This window comes from Hipposideros armiger, unplaced genomic scaffold, assembly GCF_001890085.2.
Source record: "Hipposideros armiger isolate ML-2016 unplaced genomic scaffold, ASM189008v1 scaffold_59, whole genome shotgun sequence".
In the NCBI taxonomy this organism is placed as follows: domain Eukaryota; kingdom Metazoa; phylum Chordata; class Mammalia; order Chiroptera; family Hipposideridae; genus Hipposideros; species Hipposideros armiger.
Window position 1 is genome coordinate 4,520,109 of NW_017731409.1, and position 20,114 is coordinate 4,540,222.

Genomic DNA, 20,114 nt, shown 5'->3' on the forward strand with positions numbered 1-20,114 from the left:
AGAAGTCCATGGAAGCAGACTCGCAAGAAAACAAGTCCCTTCCCGCACATCCTCCAACCCCACCCTCCCTCACAAACATCCTGGTTCCTTGTGCTTCACGAACAGTCAGCCAATGAGTGAACGAATGAGTGAACCTGGAAGGTACAACCCTAGCGGTCCGCCCCCTTGACACCCCTGGCCATAATCAACTCTCCCTACCCCCAGTAAGGAGGCCACACACAAGTCAGTTGGTCAGCAGTGGTTATTGCACCATTGGCAAATAATGAAATGTGTATACATTAGCGACAACCACAGGGTCAGCAAGACAACCCACAAAAGTACCTGAACTGAGTCCGTTACATTCTTCACGGGAGGGGAATCAACAACAGAAGGACACACACGCGTGCACACAAACACACAACAGAATGGAAAGCAATAAATTATGGGACCTCGTTCCTGCCTGGATCCTAAGAAAAGGCACAGTTAAAGAGCAAAACCTCCCCAGGCCACCTTTCCGTGTCTCCTCTGGCTGGGCTCCTCAGTCCGGCAGTGGCCGGCCAGTGCTGGAGGCCTGAGCAGGGCTTGCTCTCCCTGGGAAGAGGTGAGCTTAAATATTGGCTTCTTACCAGAGAAGAACTATTAATATACACAAGGGAAGTGGCCACACTGGCCTCAGAGGGAAGAGGGGCTCGTCTGGGCCTGTGGAAAGTCGCCGTGAGCATGGGGGCGTGCCAGCGTGTTCACAGAATGCACTTGCTGAGTACACCAGAGCATCTTTCCAGGGCACGACCTGAGGGCCCTGGGTGGGACTCCTGTGAGCAAGGTGAGCCCAGGTTTGTAGGCAAGCATGCCAAAGTTCCTCCCCATCCCCCAGCTCCTCCACACCCCAGGACTCAGAGTCAACCTATGGAGTTCAAGGCCTGGAATTTCTCCCTCAGGTTTCTCACTCTGCCTTGCTGGCTCGGGTCCACTGGCTCCCTGGGACCGTCTTCATTTGGCCGATACTCTGCAGACATCTGCAAGTCCTGGTCCTGCCCCACTGTGGCTGCTAGTGAGCTCGGTCCCTGCCCGCTGCGCTCTTCCAGCCCCACAGCAGGGGTAGGCAGGGGCCCCTTCTCCATGACAATTACCCGCTGGTTGTTCTCCAGCGTGAGGTCTGCAGTGACGTACAGGGCCTCCTCTGCGTCTGACCCACTTTGGGGCAACACTCCAGGAGGCTGGGGCTGGGTGGCCTCTGGGTCCACCCGGCCCCTCTTGGCATTCAGGCTGCAGCAGCGGCCCACCCTGCCCAACAGAGGGGGCTCCATCATGTTTTCTGGCACCGAGCGGCTCCTGTTGACAGGCACACCTCGGGGCCGGCTGCCCTCAGCCTGGACCGCCTCGTCGTGGGAGGCATATTTGGAGCACAGCTCTCGGACATCAGGCCAGTTGAAGGTCTCAGTGTCGAAGGGGCTGAGGGGGCTTCGAGCAGAGGCCCGGGCCCCAGGTGAGGTGGTCCTTGAGTTGGCAGCAGAGGAGCTGAAGGAGAAACGCCGTGGTGACGTCTCCCCGGCAGAGCAGGGCTTGGGCGGGCTGTGCTCCTGGGCCAGCATCTGCTCATGGTTGAAGAGGGACAGCACTGGCTTTCTCTTACCTGTGAGGGGAGAGAGAGCTGCCTGAATCACTGGGCAGGAGGAGAGGAAGTGAGGGCTCTGAACCGCCTTCATCTCACTTCCCAGGCAAGGCTGGTTGGTGAAATTTTGGTGGATAATGGAAAAGACCTCTCATTGACCATCTATGGCCCCTTTATCAAAGGGAAATGGAAAGAATAAAGAAAAGGCAGTGGCCAGCCAACGGTGGTCAAGGGGTCAAGAGTCAAAAGAAGAAAGACAAGATCTTCTGCTCTCCTGGAAAAGGGGGGGAGGGGGGCGCATGGCCACATTTGCCCCCAAGGTCTCTCTCTGCTGCACAGGAAACACTGGAGGAGGGCAGCGAAAGGGCTCAACCAGGGCTGCACGAGTGGTCTCGAGGCATTAGCCCAGCTGCTAGGGCTTTGGTTTGGGGTTGAGCCCTCTCTTTAGTAGAGGTTCTTTAAGGGTCCCTTTCCCCCAAAAGCCAAGTGGCTCCTAAAAGGCTCGTCTGCGCCAGGCCTGCAGGGGGGGCCCACTCCCCACCCCCGTCGTACCTTTGCCGCCCGATTGTGCTCCAGCCTCCTCCTGCAGGCGGGGAATGGTGGAAGCTGTCTTTTCCCACTGCAATGGTGGCCTGGCTGTCACCGCCTTGCTCTTGATCCGGAGGCTGTACTGGCGGGCCAGCTGGTAGACCTTGTTCTTCACTCGCTCGCTCACATGGCTGTCCATCATGTGGGAGAGCTGCACAATGCGGGGGTGCAGTGGAGCCACCAGCTCTCCCTGGGAGCCGCTGCTCAGCTCCTTCACCAGCTCCTTCAGCTCCCGGGCCAGGCGGGCTGCGCTGGGCCGCTCCGTGGGGGAGGCGTTCTCTGGCGAGGCAGTGGCTGACTCCTCGCTGATGGCCCCCAGCTCGTGCTCCTCCAGGATGAAGAGTGGCTCATGGAGGTCAAAGCCATTGGCCTGACCTTGGCCTGGCCCCTTCCGAGGGCTCCCCCCAGAAGCCTCCATCCCCTCCCAGATCTTCACAATTTCCGAAGATGGGCGGAACTCAGCATCTGTGACAGGAGCTGGGTCCCCAGCAGCCACCTGGCCTGGTCCTGGGAGGTCAAACAGGGCCCATGAAGCTGGCCGGGAGCCCACCTGTCTCTTGTGCCCTAGCGGAGCCACTGGCTCCGGGTCCGGCCTGGGAAGGCTGTTGAACCTGGAAACCGAGTTTCTCACCAGGCCCTTGGGGATATAAGAAAGGCTCTCCCGGCGCCGGATGCTAAAGCCGGCATCGTGGTGCTCTGCGTTTTCATAGTAGCTCTTGATTTTGTCCAACAACAGCCGGTCTTGGGTAGAGAGCATCGATTCCTTCTTCTTGCAGGAAGACCCGTCAGGCTCCGCTGGAAAGCCTGGGCTTGGGGGCTCTGTCCCGTTGACGGAAGGGCCACTCTCTGGGGCCATCTCCACACAGAGGTCCTCTTCTGGGGCGAGCTGAGAGCTGAAGGAGTCTGTGGTGCTGCCACGCTGGACCGGGCCCTTCTCGCTGCCCTCTAGGCTGAGCACACTGCTGCTCCGGCTGGCCAGCCTTGGGGTCCCGAAGCCGGTGGACCTGCCGTCCTCCAGTGCCAGGCTGCTCCGCCGAGAGAAGCTGCTGACGAACCGCTCAGCAATAACGCTGGCCTGGTCCAGCACAGAGGGCGGCAGAAGGCTCTCGGGTTCCTGGGCAGCCCCCATTTCCTCCTCCTCCTCCTCCTCCTCCTCCTCCTCCTCCTCCTCCTCCTCACTGCTCAGGGCTTTAATGTTCTCAGTGCTCTCAGCCACCACGAAGTCCATGTCACTCGGGTGGTCCAGTCCCAGCAGCTCCTGGTTGGCAGCAAGCTGTGTCCCCAGGACACCTGGAGACTCTGAGTCTGAGGGCATCTCCTCAGTGCTAGGAACCTCCACGGCGGCAAACACCTCCTGCTCTGCCCCAGGCTCAAGGTCTGGCTCAACCTGGGACAGCACAGAGAGCCCGTGTGAGACCCAGGGGATGAGGGGACAGCACGGCCTCCTCAAAGCCCTGTGAGAGGGGGCTGCAGTTTACGACTGAAGGGGCAACGGGTCCTTAAGGAGAAGGATGTGATGCTATCCTTTAGTGACCCTACAGCTGGGGTGCTGAGCCCATGTTTTCAAACTCAAGGAAAATTCTAGGAACATAGATGGGGAAGAGCGGTGGCACCTGTCTGTGGCAGCCTACTTAGGAGCTATAGGGACAGATGGGAACATACCACACAGGGTCAGAGCCATGGCACCAGCACTCCCTGCCCAATGATAAAGCAGCTTCCTAAAGCCCTAGAGGCTTCCAACATGGGGGTTGTTCTGGGTTCAGACTCAGGCTTGAGCAACATGAGAGGTCACTCTAACTTCTCTGTGGAACCAGGGCATCCTATGTGGCTCAGGGTCCAGAGGGCAACAGGACCACAGGCCGGAATCCTGTCAGAGGGTGAGAGAGGGATATGATCCCTGTGCACGACTCTGCATACGCCCAGCAGACAGGCAAGGAAGGGAGCAAACGTAAGCACTCCCTCTTGACCTCCTTGAAGGTCATTTGAACCACAAAACTGGCCGGTATAGGCAGCTTTCCAGAGAGGTCTTTAGGGAGAAGATAAGCAAACACTCTACATTCCGAGGAATCAGACCTGATTCCGACTGTTCTAGTCCAGAATCTGCAGAGCAGGACCTATGCTCTAGGCCTGCACTGTGCACCTGAGTAGCCACCAGCCCCACATGGCTCCCAGGCCTGTGAAATGTGGCTAGTCCAAATTGAGAACAGCTGTTAAGGGTGAAATACAGACTGCAAAAACTTCATACGAAAAAAGCATAAAGCATCTCTTCATAGCTTTCTATATGGGTTATATGTTGAAATAATAGTTTGAATATACTGGGTTAAATAATTTTTTAACGTGGTTACTGGAAATTTAAAATTACCCATGTGGCTCACATTCTATTATCATCGGCCAGCACCACTCTAGACTCTTATCCAATGCCCTCCAAGTTTCTGTCTTGTTCTGGCTGTGAGGCCCACCCTGGGGTCTAGGCCTCATGAGCTGTGTCTTGTAACACTGGGAAAGCAAAGGACTCCATTTCCAGACAACCCACAAGACAGTGTGGGTGTCAGGAAGACGACCATGGGCTTCTGAGTCACAGACCCAAGTCTGATCTCAGCTCTGCCCCTCAGAAACTACCCAATGTCAGGCATGTCACTCAACCTCTATGAGACTCTTTCTCCCTGGTAGAGCTGTTGCAGAGGATAGAAGGAAGAAATAAACATCAGACACGTAGATGTCCACAAGACATCACTACCCTACCCTTTTGTCCGGGTAGGCACAGGTGTGATTTAAATACCTGGGGGGCCGGCCGAGTGGCGCACTGGTTAAGAGCTGGCTTGGGACGCCAGAGGGCCCCAGTTCGGATCCCACATATGAGGGCCAGTGACACTGCCCTCTACAGCTAAGATGCTGAACAACAGCTCAACCTGGAGCTGGGCTGCCGTGAGTCGCCGGTGACGGCGTAGGCTGCAGCCCCTGCTGCAGTGGGTTGCCACGGGCTACCGTGTATAGCCAGCAGCCAGCGTGAGCGGCCAGCAGCCACAGTGAGCAGCCGTCCAGAAGCCGGCGACTGATCTGCCTCACCCGGGAAGAGTGCAATGATGATGCCAACTTGGGCCAGTGAAGCAACGTCCTCCACAACTAGACTGAAGAACAAAAGGACAGCAACTTGTCTGTTCCCCTTCCCCTAATTTCCCAGCGCAGTTCCCATCCCCAAATTCCCCAATAAAAATCTAAAAAAAATAAAAATTAAAATAAAATAAATACCTGGGATGCCGGCAGGGGCAGGTCCTAACAGAGAGGACCTAAAATCTGGTCACTTCCGCTAACTGTGGCACTTGGCAAGGGACTAATCTGCTCAAAGGAAGGGGCACCTTTTTCTAATTCATAGAAAGGGGCTGTCTGCTCACCAAGCCATGCACCCATAGGCCAGACAGGCTTTCCTGAAGGGACAAGAGTCTTAGGTGGGGCCTGGGGGGGGGGGGGGTAATCCTTGTCTCCATGGGCCCAACAGGATGGTCTGAAAGCCCTGCCCGCAGACTTGGAGATCTGGGCTCCAGGGACCACTGCACTAGGCCCCTTCCACCTGCAGCCACTCACCTCTGGCAGGGAAGAGATGGACTCGAAGCTCATGCGCTTCTCTGCACTACTTGGAGACTGGCTGCCGGGCCTCCTGCAGCTCTTGGGGTTTTCAGACTCCCTGCGCCCCTTCCCCTGCAGCAAGCAAAGGGCAGTCAGTCGTCAGCTCCTGGGAGCTGATCCCTCTTGCATCCCAACCCAGGCAGCACCTCCTGAGCCCTCAGGGGGCTGGGCTTTGCTGAGAGCCAGCCTTGGACACGAGCCAATCCAGAGTCAACCTAACTGCCAGGTCTAGGCAGTTCAGAAATCCCTGCCAGGCATGCGGCCTCAGAAAAGCCCCACCCCCGTGCCCCTTCCAGCCCTGCTCTGTGCTGGCTTCTCCCCATCTCCACTGCACCCACCCCTCCATTAGTCATGCTCATTGGGTAGTATACTAGTTAGCACCCAGTACTGGAAAACAGCGCATGCCAGGGGCTCACCAGGGCATGACAGTGAGTGAGGGGTTAAGAAGTGCTGATGGCAGGAGTAAAGGAACAAGGATGGAGGGGTGGGGAGGGGGGAGGGGGGACCTCTCAGATGGGCATGCACGTGCCAGGGAGCATGCAAGGAGGAGGGGAAATCAAAGATACACCTCACCATAGCGCCCCGGGAGAAAAGTAAAGCGTTGGCCCGATAGTGCCAGCAGTGGAGGGCGGCCAGCAGGGAGCTGGCAAAGTCGGCTACCTGCTCCGCCACTGCCAGGCTCTCCTCCTCCTCGTCCTCCGAGCCTGGGGGATCAGGCCCAGACCCCTTCTCGCTGCCTTCATGCCCCGCCAGGTCCTCTAGAGAGACCTGAAAGGCCTGCTCCTCCTCCTCCTCCTCCTCCTCCTCCTGCTCCTGCTCCTCCCGGGCAGCCCCTTCAGCCTCCAGCTGCAAGCCCCGCGTACGGGGGGGTTGCCCAAAGTCCAAGAGAGCGCCAGCACTGCCCGCATGCTGTTCGGAGCACAACACCCCCTCGTGACCAGCCTCTGGGCACCCGCCCCTCCTCCTGCCAGTGGTTGGGGGTGAGGAGGCTTTACACAGAAAGCCATATCTAGATGCCATCCCCCATCTCCACTGGGATGGGCGGGGGNGACACGTGGTTCTCAAGGTGGGATGCGGGGACCTAGGGAAGCTCGGTAGGACTGGGGCCTGGTCAGGAACTTAAGACCCAGAAAGGCCTGCCTGCCCCAGAGAGAGGGAAAAATGAGAGGATCCAGGCTGGGCAGGCCACCACCAGGGTGCCATCCCAAGAAAAGGGTATAGAAAGAAGGGTCCTCAGGGGGAGGGCCACAGCTTATTCCTCTGTGACCCTCATGACAGGGCCTGGTGCACAGGAGGTGCTTGAGCAGTATTTGGTGAATGAATGAAGATAATGAGCGCTGAAGGGGCTGGGGGCTGACCTGGGTCGTCCCCCCCACCTCTGTCCATCCAGTCTGCTCAGCCCGCTAGACTTACCTTCATTCCTGCTGCTCTGGCTGCTGCCACCACCACAGGGTTCCAGCACATGGGCGAAGGGGAGAGGAGGGCAGGGGAGGTGGGTAAGCAGGACGAAGGTGGAGGGCCCTGGGGAAGACCTCTCTGGGGGCTCCTACTCCCAGAACCCTCACCCGGTCTCCTGGGCTTTCAAAGGAATGACTGACAGAACAGGAGCCTGGGGGGTGCAAAGCTGTGCACGTCTGTGCATGTCACTTGTTCCTGCTGTTACCCAAGGAGAGGGTAAAAGGGGTGTGTGTGGAGGGCAGAGCTAAAGCCCCCTCCCTAGACAGCAAGGGGTGGGGCCCACTTCCTGGAAAGAATAGAGACAGAGTCCCCTCTAAACTGCCCTCGACACCTCCATCCGTGCGTCACCTTCCTGCCCCTGCCCTAAAGCTCAGTGGGAGTGGCTGTCCATCCCTCACACTCACCTTTCTCGCTGAGTTGCCTGAGCAGGTGTCTGGTTGGTTCTGAGGAGGAAAGCAAATGGACGTCAGTGCAGGCCTGGAAACAGCTGTGCCCAGCCCTGCTCCCACACCACACCCACAGCAACCACCAGTCCATCACCAGCTCAAAGTCCACTTGGGCTTGGCTCCCCTGCAGCCCTAGGGGCTGAAGGAGGCTGCCCCCACACCTACCCCATAGGGAGGCAGGGCCTGGGCCACTCTCATCAGCCCCCAGGAGCAGGGTTACCCACAATCCCCGCATTAGCGCACCTCGCCCACAGCCCTCCGTTGTGGAGCCACAGCCCCTCGCTGCCCGCTTCAGACCAGCTAGTCTCATTTCTGGAGGTCCCTGGCTCCACCTCAAGCCCCACCCTCTCCGCAACGAGCATATCAGCACATAGCTACAGCCCAGGCCAAGCCCCCTCAAAGCACCCCAGCTGGAAAGCAGAGGTCGCACCGGACTTTCTACGGCCCTTAAGGCCTGGTACCAGGAAGCCTCGCTGCCTGCTGGGGAGTGTTGCCCGGCTGTACGGGGGCTGACCAGGCTCTGGGGACAAGATACAAAACACATCCATTAGGTTGATGGTGTCACCACCTTGAGCCCCAGCCTTTCTGGGGACAGACCCGAGACAGGCAGGCAGGGATAAGAGGACATGTGTCAAGGGACCTCTCTACCAAGCCTTGGCCTTAGCCCATACTGTCCTTGCCTAGCTGGCGTTAAGTGGGAGGCCCACTCTAAACTTGGAGCCGGAAGCAAAGCCCTCAGAGCTCTCATAGCTACTTCCTAGGCGGGGGAGCATATCGAAGAGCTTTTTTACTACTGAGATGCATACACACAATCTGGACAATATAAGTAAACATCCAATTGTTTTTAAAGCGAGAAATATAAAACGCTCAACTCTTTCATTTTAAAACACATGTCAAATAATGACAGTAGCATCTTACTTATCCATACAGTGTATATAGATCTGCCCATCTCAGCCCTCTGGAAGTAGAAAGGAGAAAAGGCCCAAAGACAGTCAGAGAAGCTAGCTGGGAGCAGGCACTAAAGTGCTTGCCCAGGGCGCATACCCGCCCTCTCAGCGACTTCCTGGCCTGCTTCCATCCACACTTCTCACAAGTCTAATCAACTGATTTCTAACAGGCAGAAGGGGGAAGAAGGGATACCACGGGCAAGCACGCTAAGACGGATGAGAACGAACACTCTTCAGTGTAAAGATGGACACACCTCAAATGCGGGCTGTCTCTATGGCAACCTACAGTCCCCGCCCAGCATCCTGGGGCCCTGGAGAATCTAGCAGTTCAAACACCACAGTGATGCCGTTGTACCGACTCCAGAAAAGTTCAAAAGTGGTCGGCATCATCCTCTATTTTAAAGGGTCAAGAATACGAAGCATGTTTTAGATGTCTCTTTCATAATGGTTAAAACTAAAACACAAAAACAAGCACATAAGCAAAACCCAACTCTTTTATTACAGTTTCCAGGCTAAAATCTCAGCCATGTGGAAACCTAAGCTCTGAAATGGCTCATTTCCTGAGTGCCTTGATAGCTACAGTTTGGATGCTGAGGGACAACGTAGTATTACTATTACTACCACCACCACCACCATCCCTTACTGAACACATCCGTGTGCCAAAAGCTTTCAATTTAAAGCTATGGCCAGTTAACAGGGAATGCTAGAGGGGCAGGAAAGGAATTATAGAAAGGAAACAGAGAGGGCCAGAGGCTTAGGAAGTAACACCGCCAATTTGGGGCTGTTAACATATAGCACCATGAACTTTTTCAACCATGACAAGTTTGCCTAGGGTTCAAGATCCACTGGGAGCAATGCCAAACAAAACCATAAAATTTTTCTAGACATCTTCTAATACCAAAGCCCCTACATCAACCCACACAGTTGTTAAAGGGACCCATGGGTCACTGCTCCCAGTCACTGCCAAATCTTTCTCCCCAGAGGTCTCTAAGACACTTCTCACCCCAACTCCCACCTCATGAACAAGTTTGGCAGCTAGCCAGCTGAAGCCAAATCTGTCCCTGTGCCTCAGACTAAAGAGCAGAGTGAAAACAGATGCAGAAAACAGACATTCATCACGACGAGAGCTAAGCATAAAAGCAAGGTCTTCTCTTTTTCAATAGACGATTCACTCCAATAACTCCAAGTACATAGCAGCAAGCCCTGTCATGGAAGAAAACCCAGGAGAGGAAAATGGAACTTTCCCTGAGACCCAAAGTAAATAATTCCTGTCTGGATTTGGTGCCACTTGAAGGCTAACTTGTTTTCCCCACGTCCTGCCTCTGCTGTTCCACAGCTGGGCTGGGGCCCATGCATGACGGACCGAGCGTTACTCCTGGCTGACTCCCAGTATTCCAAGTGGTGAAAAAGGGAGGTTTCAGTCGCAGAGGAGCTAAAAAGGGGTACCCAGGCCTGAGTGATCAAGCATTCTTAGGGCCCTGGAGAAGGTGGGCTGCCAAACCCTGGTGGGCAAGAGGGGCCCAGAGACGCCTGGCGGAGGGCAGCACGCAGAGAGGATGTCCCCCACACCCCCATCCTGCTCATTCTTAGGGTTTCCAGAGAGCTGAGAGCCCCGATGCTGCTGCAAACGGTCCCCCACCTGGTCAAGGTCCTATGAAGAGGCCTCTCTGCCCACACAGCCCTTCCCTTACCAGATTGCCGGCGCCCCTGGTGCATGTGGGTGGACATCTCGTCCTGGGAGGACCAAGCCTTCTTCAGGCGCTCTGGGCTGTAGCGGTACCGATTGGGATCTGCACCCAGGAGAAAAAAAAATCAGACCTTTGGGATACTATCAGTCTGGACCTAGACTCTGATCATACCCAACCCCACCTCTGCTGCCCACCCCAACTCCAGGGGCCAGAAGCGTCCAAAGCTCCTCCCTTCCCCATCTGGGAGCGCCAGGCACCCAGAGTGCCTAGGTCAGCAGTATCACGCCCCTAGTCTCACAACAGACCCCCAGGCCTTGACTAAAAAGGAGCTGCCCCATCCTCCCTGCTCCCTGGAATGTAAGTGTCAAGCAAAGCTTCCCCAGGGTGCAGCCTGACCTAGAGACGTGCACAATTAGGGACAAAGCGGGCAGAAAGCGTACACTTACAATAAGAATCCATTTCCAAGATGGCTTCCTTGGCCTGGAAAAAAGGGAAACCCACCTAGTTACTACCTGACCATGTGCGATGTCTCCCTCAGCCCACGGACTCACTCTTGCTGATCCGGGACACCCCACAGTGCCGTGCGGAGGCCTGTGGCCTCCGCTGAACTGACGACCCCCACTGTCCAGTGGAGCCAACATCCAGAGGGTGAGGCCCCGGTGAACCCCCACAGCTGGCTCTGAAGGACACCCTCTCTCCCTGCACCCCATCAGCAGCTGGGGGTGGGGGTGCCCCCGGAATTCACCTTCTGGGGGATGGTGGTGTGGTGGTTCTCCAGGATGAGCCTCTTGATGTGGTGAGTCCAGTTTCGTTTCTCCTCCACTGTTTTGGCCTGGGAGGACCCAAGGGAGAAGGAGCCAGGGCTTATCACAGGCCTGGAGCCATGTGGCAGGAGCCTTGCTTCTGGCGAGCAGGGTAGGGGTGCAAAAAGGGCCTCCGTGCAGTCACCATGACTCATCAAACCAAGCCTGAGAGGTGCCCACCTTCCGGAGGGAGGCCCTGAGGCTCAGCACAGCTGAGCAAGCAGGTGCAGCAGGTCCGGCCCCAGCCTGAGTGCCCCGGCGCACTCCTCACCTGGATGCTGTACTGCTGTTTGCTGTGCTTGTAGTGGGTGACGGTGAAGCACAGGGAGTCTCTGGTACTTTCGATCAGCATCAGGGAGGAGCACTGGGGCAGAGGGAGAGGGCAGTCAAGCACAGTGAGGGGAGGGGCAGCTGACCTGGGGCCTCGGCCCCGGGGGCCGCCTGCGGAGGCAGGGAGAGTGATGGCAAGAAGGAAGGAGCTTCGTCCACACCAACCCGGGGCCTGAGGAAGAGGGCAAGGAGGGAAGGGTGCAGCCTGGTTACCGGGATGTGACCCTTGTACACAAAGTGGTCGCCCCGCTTCTTGGTGATGAGCAGCGCTTTGTCAAAGAGGAAGAAGGTCTTCTCACTGCGCACACGGTGCACACGGAACGTGCCCTCCAGGACCAGCTCCCCGTAGATGGTCAGGTCTGGCCCCTTCCAGTTGATGAGCAGCGACTGAATCTCCTGCAGCAGAGAAGCCCCAACCCCCAGGGTCAGGCTGCTCAGGACCACACCGAGGACCGCAGGAGACCTCAGGAGGCTCCCGTAGATGCAGCCACCCTCCCCACAGGACACCGCCCCTCAGCTCACCCCAGCAGGGCAGCCACATGCCCTCTCCCAAGCCCTGCATCGCCTCTGCATATCCCTACAGCCACCAGCCCTGGAGCACCTGGAGTCGCACTGCGTGTTCATGCCTCCTCTTCATGTCGTTGATGTACCAGGCCACGCAGGTCATGGTGTCGATGGCATCCTCCACTACCTCGAAGCCGTCCTCTTCTTCATCAAAATGTTTGGCAATTTCCTGCGTGGGAGACAGGGGCTTAGCCCAGACTCAAAGGCCCTGCCCCGCCCTCAGCCCACCATGTACTCAGGCGACCCGTGGGTTACCTGGAGCAGCAGGTGATACTTGAGGATGCGCTGGACTGGCTTCAGCAGGTAGGAGCCCAAGGGCAGCGAGTGCTGCAGCTGCTCCTGCCGGTCCCGTAAGAACTTGGCCTGTTGCTTGTCCCTCATGCACTCCGTCAGGGCGGCCACAGAGCTGGGAGTGGGGAAGGGGCCGTCATCACCTGGGAAGGTCTAGATGGGAGGTGGGGTGCTCCAGGCTCACCAAATAGCTCTGCCTCCCATCTCCACCCCCAATTACTCACTTGGGGTAGTTGTTGCAATACTGGGTGTAGATATCAAACTCTTGGCTCTAAGAAAAAAACAAAAATAGTGATATCAGGGAGATTCCCATTTGACTACAAACCCAGGTGAACCAAGGGCATGCCCCTGGCCCCCAGGGCAACTCTGCCCCCCTTTCCGCAAGGGTCTACAGGTCCATCTTTGTACCCAGCAACCCCTGGCTCTACCCACGAATACCCTTCCCATTCCAGGCAGGGTACCCGGCACTTCCCCTGGAGAGGGGCCCCCAGGGCTCAGATGTCCTCTGAAGGTGGGAGTTCATGTCCCACTGAGCCCCCAGAAGAGCTGGACAAGAGGCAAGGACCTAGCCCTTCTTACCCTTTCCACAAAGCAGTTGGCCACAGCCACAGGGTCACTATTGCAGCTATCCAGGTCTCTGAGGAGCTGGCTGGGTGAGGGAGAGTGGTTATCAGACTGGGACCACTTGCAGCCTACACGACTCCCAACACACCATGCCCCTGCCCACCTCCTGGTACCCAGATACACAATCAGCCCTGGTGTCATGCCAAAGGGTCAGGGCCTTCTACTCTTCAAGCGAGCCCTGCCCAGGGCAGCAACCACAGAAAGCATCCAGCACCACTGCAAAGATGGGGAGAAGGAGGCCCACATGCTCAGCAAGCGAAAGAGGGAGGGGACACCAGTACCCACCTCGGGAGAGGATCTAGTTCCTCTGCAGGCAGAAGGAGTCAAACACAACAGCAGAGATTAAAGGAGGAAGAAGGGAGAGAGGGGACTTGAAAAAGAACCAAGAACCATTCAGAAGGATGCGGGGAAAGGATTCTGAATGGGGTGCTATAGGAAACCCCGGAAATGGTGCTCCCCTTGCTTCCTCCCCCTTTTCCCAACCCCCCACCACCCAGTCCAGCCCTCGGTCCTAGGCTTCTCCGGCTCACACAGCAGGAATTCCATCTGCCCATCTTAAGGGGTCCAGAACTATCAACACTATCCTCTCAAGCTCTGCTCCTCCTGACCAGTGCCCTTTCCCTGGGGTCTCTGTGGGCCCAAGTGGCACCCGCCAGATCCTCAAGGAGCCCCTCTGCCCTGAAGCAGCACCTCGCCAGGCCTCGCTCAGCCTCCCCCAGCTCGTCTCGCCTGGCCAGTGCATTCTCCTAACGGGTCAGATCACCTCCAGGAGCCCTGACCTTCCATGAGGTCAGCAGGAAGATGGAGAAGAAATCAAGAGATGTTCAAGTGGGGAACAAAGATGAGAGGGACAAAGGGGTCATAAAGGGACAGAGGGAAGAGCATCATGTGCAAGGGTCAAGCAGTTCCCTAGGGGTGGAGGGGTGGCAGTGCTGGCCCAGGCCGGACCCAATGTGCACATGGCCTCAGATGATCTCCCTGCCTGACAGGAAGCACATCAGCCCCAAGGCACATGGTCCCACATGCCCTCTCTCCTTCAGGGAGCTAACTATACCTTTGTACAGGGATGGACCACCCTTCCCCACCCTCAGAGATCCTGTCACAGCCCACAAGACCAAAGACACCCAGGGTTCCTCCCTAGGCCCCAAGATGGGGTTCGCAGGCGGCGGAACATGACGCATGTCAGGCCCACTCCATACCTGTTCAGTGCGTAGATGTTTTCTATGTTCCCAAAGAGGGCACTGACTTGTTCTGGTTTCAGCAGCCCAGGCGTGTCGATGATCTTCAAAAGGTAGTCCTGCATGGAGACCCGTGTCAGAGCCCAGCGCCTCCTGGCACAATCCTATCCCCACAGCCACACCTTGTTTCTGTACTGCACTTTACAGCTATGATGCGATTTCACAGACATCACCTACCATACTGGGTTGGATAGTTCCCCTAAAATATTAATATCCACTTGAAATCTCAGAATGTAACCTTATTTGGAAATACGGTCTTTGCAGATGTAACTAGTTTAGGATCTGGAGATGATACCATACTGGATTTAAGTTGGGCCCTAAATCCAATGACTGACGTCCTTATTAGAGGAGAGGTCACAGAGAGACACAGAGAAGGCCACATGAAGACGAGGCAGAGATGGGGGTGATGCAGCTCCAAGCTAAGGAGCACCAAGGATGGCCGGCAGCCACCAGAAGCCAGGAGAAAGGCCTGGCACGCATTCTCCCTCAGAGCCTCCAGAGGAACCAGCCCTGCCAACACCTTGATTTCTGACTCTGGCCTCCTAAATCAAGACAGAATAAATTTCTGCATCTTAAGCCGCAGTTTGTGGTAATTTGTTACAGCCGCGCTGGGAAACCAATACCCCTCCCTCTGCAGCGGGCCGCTTCCTCGGTGATAGCGACACAGTCACCCTCTCCGGTGTGCCCTGCACAGTGGGAAAGGCTTCGCCTACATGGCCCTTCGAGGCAGGTGCATCTCCACTTTACAGATGAGGAACCTGAGGTTACTCACCTGCCCAAGGCCCCATGGCTAGGAAACAGAGCAAGAATCTGGGAACAGACTGTCCGGGTCCAGGGCCAATTTCTTCACCTTGTTCAATCTCCACTGAGCACAGGAGTCCCTCCCCTCTTTGTCAAGGGGGCCTACTCCCTGGCTATCTGTAGGAAGCTCTGCTGGCCTGAGTGACTGATCTGACCCAGAGTCATACGGTAGAGTGAGCAGTCAGCGGCTTCCCCAGGGTGGGAGACGTGAGGCCTCCCTACTACATCATGGGAAGCAGGCCTTCTGAAATAAAGGTGTCATGGAGAACTGCCCTTCCGATGTGCAAGTAAGGTTTATGCAAGAGAAATGGGCCAGCCAGGCCAGCCCGGGGAGGACATGGGCAGGGACCCTCTGGACCTCAGCTCTGAAGTCCCACAGGCCTCACCTCCACGATGCTCCGCAGGTCCTGCACGTACATGCGCTCAGTTTCCACGATTTCCCACACCACGCGGCCCAGGTAGCTGAGCTTGTGCACAGGTGCCGCTGCCGCCCGGCTGTTGAATGGGGACAGGGGACCCTTCTTGTTCAGCCAGCTGCTGGAGTTGTTGTTGCTGTTGGGGGGGTGCCGGCTGCGCGGTGAGCCTGCCCCATTCTTGGCTAAGGCCTCGGGGCCGCTGGGCTCCTCCATGGCGCCTCGGCTGTCACGGGAGGAGCCCGACGAGGACGCGGTGGAGGTTAGGCTCACCGGCCGCTCCTGGCTGCCGTCCTGGCGGAGGGAAGCAGAGACGGGCATCCTGGCATCGCTGCCTGGCGAGAGCACTCCGAAGAGATTCTGGACAGGAGAGACAAAGGGTTAAACGGAGTTCTCACAGAAACAGAAAGTAAAAGGGTGGCTGCCACGAGGAGGTGGGGGAGGAGGATGGGGAGTTACTGTTCAACGCGTACGGTTTCAGGTTTACAGGATAATAAAAATGCTATGGATGGACTGGTGGTGACAGATGCAAAACAATGTGAATGGACTTAATGCTACTGAACCACGCACTTAAAAATGGTTAAAATGTCAATTTTATGTGTATTTTACCACAATTTTAAAAAACAACTCTGAATGCCCAGGAAGTCCCCTCCCTCAGACCCTAGGAGCATCTACAAGTAGCCTTCCCTCCTGACTCCAACAGCTCCACCTTCATCTTTCCCAGGGTGGAAGAAAGGTGGACCACTTCCAGGACAAGAAGGGCTCAGGAACCTGAGGCCCCAGAAAAGCAGAGAGGACATCTCTGCCAGAGCCCAAGTCAGGGTGCCTTCTGATGGAATCCTAACCTGCTGCATGCGCGGTTCTGAGGTTGGTGCCTGGCAAGGGGCAAGGGCTCCAGGAACCATCAAAATGGTGATGATAATGGTAGTTGTTAAAAAGCACCTCCCAGGTGCTCACCTGTCAGGGCCTGTGCTGGGGACACCAGACAAGGATGGCAAAGATCTGGTCCTTATTATCTAAGAGGACACACGTGCCAGAAGGTAATATTGTTCCCAAGGTTACAAAATCTCTGGGGTGCCAGTGGCTACACCATGAACCTGATACCTCACGGATACTGACAGGGAAGGCAGAGGAGATGGTACAAAGGCTGAGGAAAGGCTGAGGCCACATTACCCACTGCCCCTGACTCACCGGGGCTCCCAGGGCACAGGAAATTCCCCAGGGCTGAGCCACAGGTGAGTGTCCCTAAGCTTCCCTCATCATGGCTCAGTCAGGACAGCAGAGCAAGCAGGAAGCTGCTCCCAGGCGAGGCAAACACAGCCTCAGGTGACCTTTATTTCCAGAGCAGATGGTGCAGCTCAGGTAGGCCCACCTGGAGCAGCAAGTCAGGGAAGGGGCTGTAGCCTTTGAAAAGGACAGGGACACTGCACCCCCAACCCCAAGGACCAGAGCTCACCAACACCACTTCCAGAATATCCATTTGATTGCTATTTTCACAAGAAAAAAGTTCCAGAGCATCCCTCCCAGCTCCAGGCCCAAAGCCTTCCACCCCTACTTCTAAGGCTCAAAAGCTACCAGACCACAGGCTAGAGCTACGAGGAGAAGGATCTAGAAGGTGCCATCACTCCAGTAGCTGTGAATCTGCCCCGATTTTCTGTGCCTCTGTCAACCTGAAACCAGCACCCAGGCCTATGCCAACAACCTCCAGGTTCTGGCTTCTGCAAATGTTTTCTCTGCCTAGACATTATTTCCTCCCCATCTAGCTCATGCCATACCACCACCCAACCTGTGTCACTTATACTCAACCCTCAGGTCTCAGATGAGAAGCCACCCCTCCCTCTAGACACCGCCACAGAAACCAAACCTGCAGTACCATCTGCATAATCTTTTAGCACCTCAGGGTTACGCCTACTCTAGCACTCACTGCAAGAGACTGGGACTAGTTTGAGACTCGGTACCCTAGACTGTAACAAGTGATATGGCAAATGAATAATGATGAACAAATTGGTGCTTCTACTGAGATAAGAGTCAGGAACACCGAGACCTATTGACCATCTACACTAGACCAGCAAGGACCCTCTCAAGCACTTTGTCACTTTGTGTCTCAGCTGGGGGGAGTGGGTCACCCCTGAGGTGCCCTATGTGAGCCTCTCCTTTTTTGCAGATGAGGACACAGTGTCAGCACTAGAACCAGTTCTGCATTCCCTCCATTCAGGTGCAACAAAAGGAGGATTAATTAACAGATTCATCTTGGTGAAACTGAGCATCCCAGAGGAGAGCTCCTTGGGAAATGCACCATTGCTGCTTTTACCTCCCTCCTCAAGAGCCTTTAAAATTAACCAGCTAGGGTGGGCAGGCTGAGTGGCTCGTTGGTTAAGAGCTGGCTTGGGAGCACCAGCTCTGAGCAGCAGGGCTGCCGGTTGGGATCCCACATGGGCCAGTGACACTGCCCTCTACAGCTAAGATGGTGAACAATAGCTCGACCTGGAGCTGGGCTGCAGTTGAGTCGCTAGCAACAGCGTAGGCTGCAGTGGGGCTGCAGTGGGCTGCCATAAGTTACTGTGAGTGGCCGGCAGCCAGCGTTGAGCGGCCGGCGTGGGCTGCCATGAGCCGCCGTCCAATGGCCGGGGACCGGTCTGCCTCAGCTGGGAAGAGCACAATAATACCATCATGGGTCAGTGAAGTCACGTCCTCCACAACTAGACTGAAGAACCAAAGGACAGCAACTTGTCTGTTCCCCTTCCCCGATTCCCCAACGCTGTTCCCTCCCCCAACTCCCCAATAAAATAAAATTTAAAAAAGAAAAAATTAACCAGCTAGGCCTTTCTATAGAACCAGCGGGCAGGAAAACAACATGTCATTTCAGCACAAAGAAAGACAAAGACCATACTCTGCCCCATCCGTTAACCCCCAGCCCTGTGGGACTCTGGTGTCCTTCAAAGCGCGTTGCAAAGTCAGGCACCCTGCCCCTGTCAGTCCCAGCTGGAACCGTGCGGCAGGGGACTTACGGCCTAAGACCTTTCCCAGATCAGACCAGGGGTCAGTCAGCCCCTATGGGGATGCTGAATGGAAAAGGCCCCACGTCCCAAATGGACTTCACAGCCGGCCAGGTCATAGCCTTAAAATAAAGGATTAGTCACAGCCCATGCCATTCCACACATACTGTCAGGGAGATTTATCTCTAAAGGGTACCTTCTGAGGTCACTCCGTGGGGACCCCATGGCAACATAAGCACACTTCAAGCTCAGAAACTAAAGCATCTTTTCCACTTGGAGGAACTTTCTCTGATTGAACATAGCCATCTGCCTGCAAACCAAGCTCACATTTTCAAAGTAATGCCCCTGCCCAAATCCTCCTGGAACGAAAACCAACCATGACAGCGAGAATGTTCCAAGTGCTATGGACATAACAAGCCACTTCTATCTCGAAACAACTCTCTGAGATAGGTGCTATTATTATCATCCCCATTTTACAGATGCAGAAACTGAGGACACAGAAGGAGCATGTGGCAGAGCCTGGGTTTGAACTCAGGCGCTAGTGTTCATGCTCCCTGCCCCTGCCTCCCTGATAGATTTCATTGTTCAGCCAGGGACACAGGCAAAGGATTAGTCACAGCCCTGGATGCCATGGCTTTGCCTCAGCACAAGCCCTAGGGGGCACATGAAGACTTGAAAGATCAGGGGTTTTAAGGTGACACTTCATTTACTCCACAAAGGCTCACGGAGGTAAAAGGCTGAGTGTTAAGATTCCTTAAGGCTATTTCTAGACCTGCTACCATGTGACTTCTGGCCATTTACCGTCCTCTGAGAACAACATGGTTAAAATACAGATTCCAGGTCAAAGGATCACAGGTCATGGAGAAGGGGAAAGCATGAGGTCGAGGTCAGGTTGTAATTCCTCAGATGACGGGAAACGCTGAGCAGTGACCAGGAGACCCAGGATCACAAGGCTCTCTCTCACGGGCAAGAGGACTGAAAAAGAACATCGAGACCCTGAAAGGAAAGGATGAAGAGCAAATGGGGCAGTGAAAGCAAACAAGGCACAGTCCAGGTGCAGACTGTGAGTAGACACCATTTGACAATGACAAAAAAAGAGACATCACGCTCGGTGTGAGTGCATTCTGGTCCTAAAAGCCTGTTCCCAACCATGGCTGGGTGTAGTTCAGACTTGCACAGAGATGGCTAAAGTAGCTAGCTGCCCACATGCCCCAGGGCAGAGCCAACCTTTCCTTCCTCTCCACTGAGCATTGCCCCAGGTTGTAAGATCCACCCCAAGGCCAAGGTTGGAACTCAGGTCTTCAAACTCATCTTGGAAGACACTGTGCTGGGGAAGTGGAAGCCGAGGGAAAGCGGTGACAGGCAGGCAGCAGCCAGTCCCTCACGCCAGATGCCCCATGCCCACCCCATCCTGTGTCACCAAGTCTCCAAGTTCCCCTAAGTGTCCCCCAGCTGTGACCGCTGCCATCTCTTAACATCAATCAGTTCAGTCAATCATCAATCAGGAAATCAGTCTTCTGGAAAACTCCCTATCTCAAGTCCCAAGCCTGTGAAGCCCTCTTCGATGAGGTCCCAGATCTTCTTTTTTGATGGACCCAAGAAACTGCTCAGACACAGACCTTTTAAGGGCCCTGGGGCAGGACAGGAAGGAAGATCAGGTTTTGGTTTTTTTTTAAACTTTCTCTAAATCTAAATACAACCCCACCGTTACT

The 20,114-nt window shown here is 55.7% G+C and overlaps 1 protein-coding gene across 9 annotated transcripts in view; it reads right to left on the bottom strand.

Moving 5' to 3' along the window:
* Positions 1 to 223: 223 nt before the first annotated feature.
* The window catches only part of PLEKHG3 (pleckstrin homology and RhoGEF domain containing G3), a 67,410-nt gene continuing 47,519 nt past the window's right edge, over positions 224 to 20,114 (bottom strand). For 6 of the 9 annotated variants that reach the window (XM_019641323.1, XM_019641320.1, XM_019641319.1 and 3 more), the window contains exons 2-19: positions 15,380 to 15,766; positions 14,154 to 14,251; positions 12,910 to 12,979; positions 12,555 to 12,601; positions 12,295 to 12,445; positions 12,077 to 12,208; positions 11,689 to 11,871; positions 11,417 to 11,509; positions 11,088 to 11,174; positions 10,789 to 10,822; positions 10,346 to 10,444; positions 8,138 to 8,227; positions 7,666 to 7,704; positions 7,217 to 7,236; positions 6,464 to 6,712; positions 5,762 to 5,875; positions 2,144 to 3,566; positions 224 to 1,612 (exon numbers count right to left, since the gene is read on the bottom strand). In XM_019641323.1, the coding sequence (XP_019496868.1) occupies positions 879 to 1,612; positions 2,144 to 3,566; positions 5,762 to 5,875; positions 6,464 to 6,712; positions 7,217 to 7,236; positions 7,666 to 7,704; positions 8,138 to 8,227; positions 10,346 to 10,444; positions 10,789 to 10,822; positions 11,088 to 11,174; positions 11,417 to 11,509; positions 11,689 to 11,871; positions 12,077 to 12,208; positions 12,295 to 12,445; positions 12,555 to 12,601; positions 12,910 to 12,979; positions 14,154 to 14,251; positions 15,380 to 15,727 (4,011 nt within the window). In that variant the 5' untranslated portion in view covers positions 15,728 to 15,766 and the 3' untranslated portion in view covers positions 224 to 878. Of the gene's footprint in view, positions 1,613 to 2,143; positions 3,567 to 5,761; positions 5,876 to 6,376; positions 6,713 to 7,216; positions 7,240 to 7,665; positions 7,705 to 8,137; positions 8,228 to 10,345; positions 10,445 to 10,788; positions 10,823 to 11,087; positions 11,175 to 11,416; positions 11,510 to 11,688; positions 11,872 to 12,076; positions 12,209 to 12,294; positions 12,446 to 12,554; positions 12,602 to 12,909; positions 12,980 to 14,153; positions 14,252 to 15,379; positions 15,767 to 19,203; positions 19,372 to 20,114 lie in introns of those variants that run through there. The other 3 variants (XM_019641322.1, XM_019641317.1, XM_019641324.1) reach the window with 3 other exon arrangements.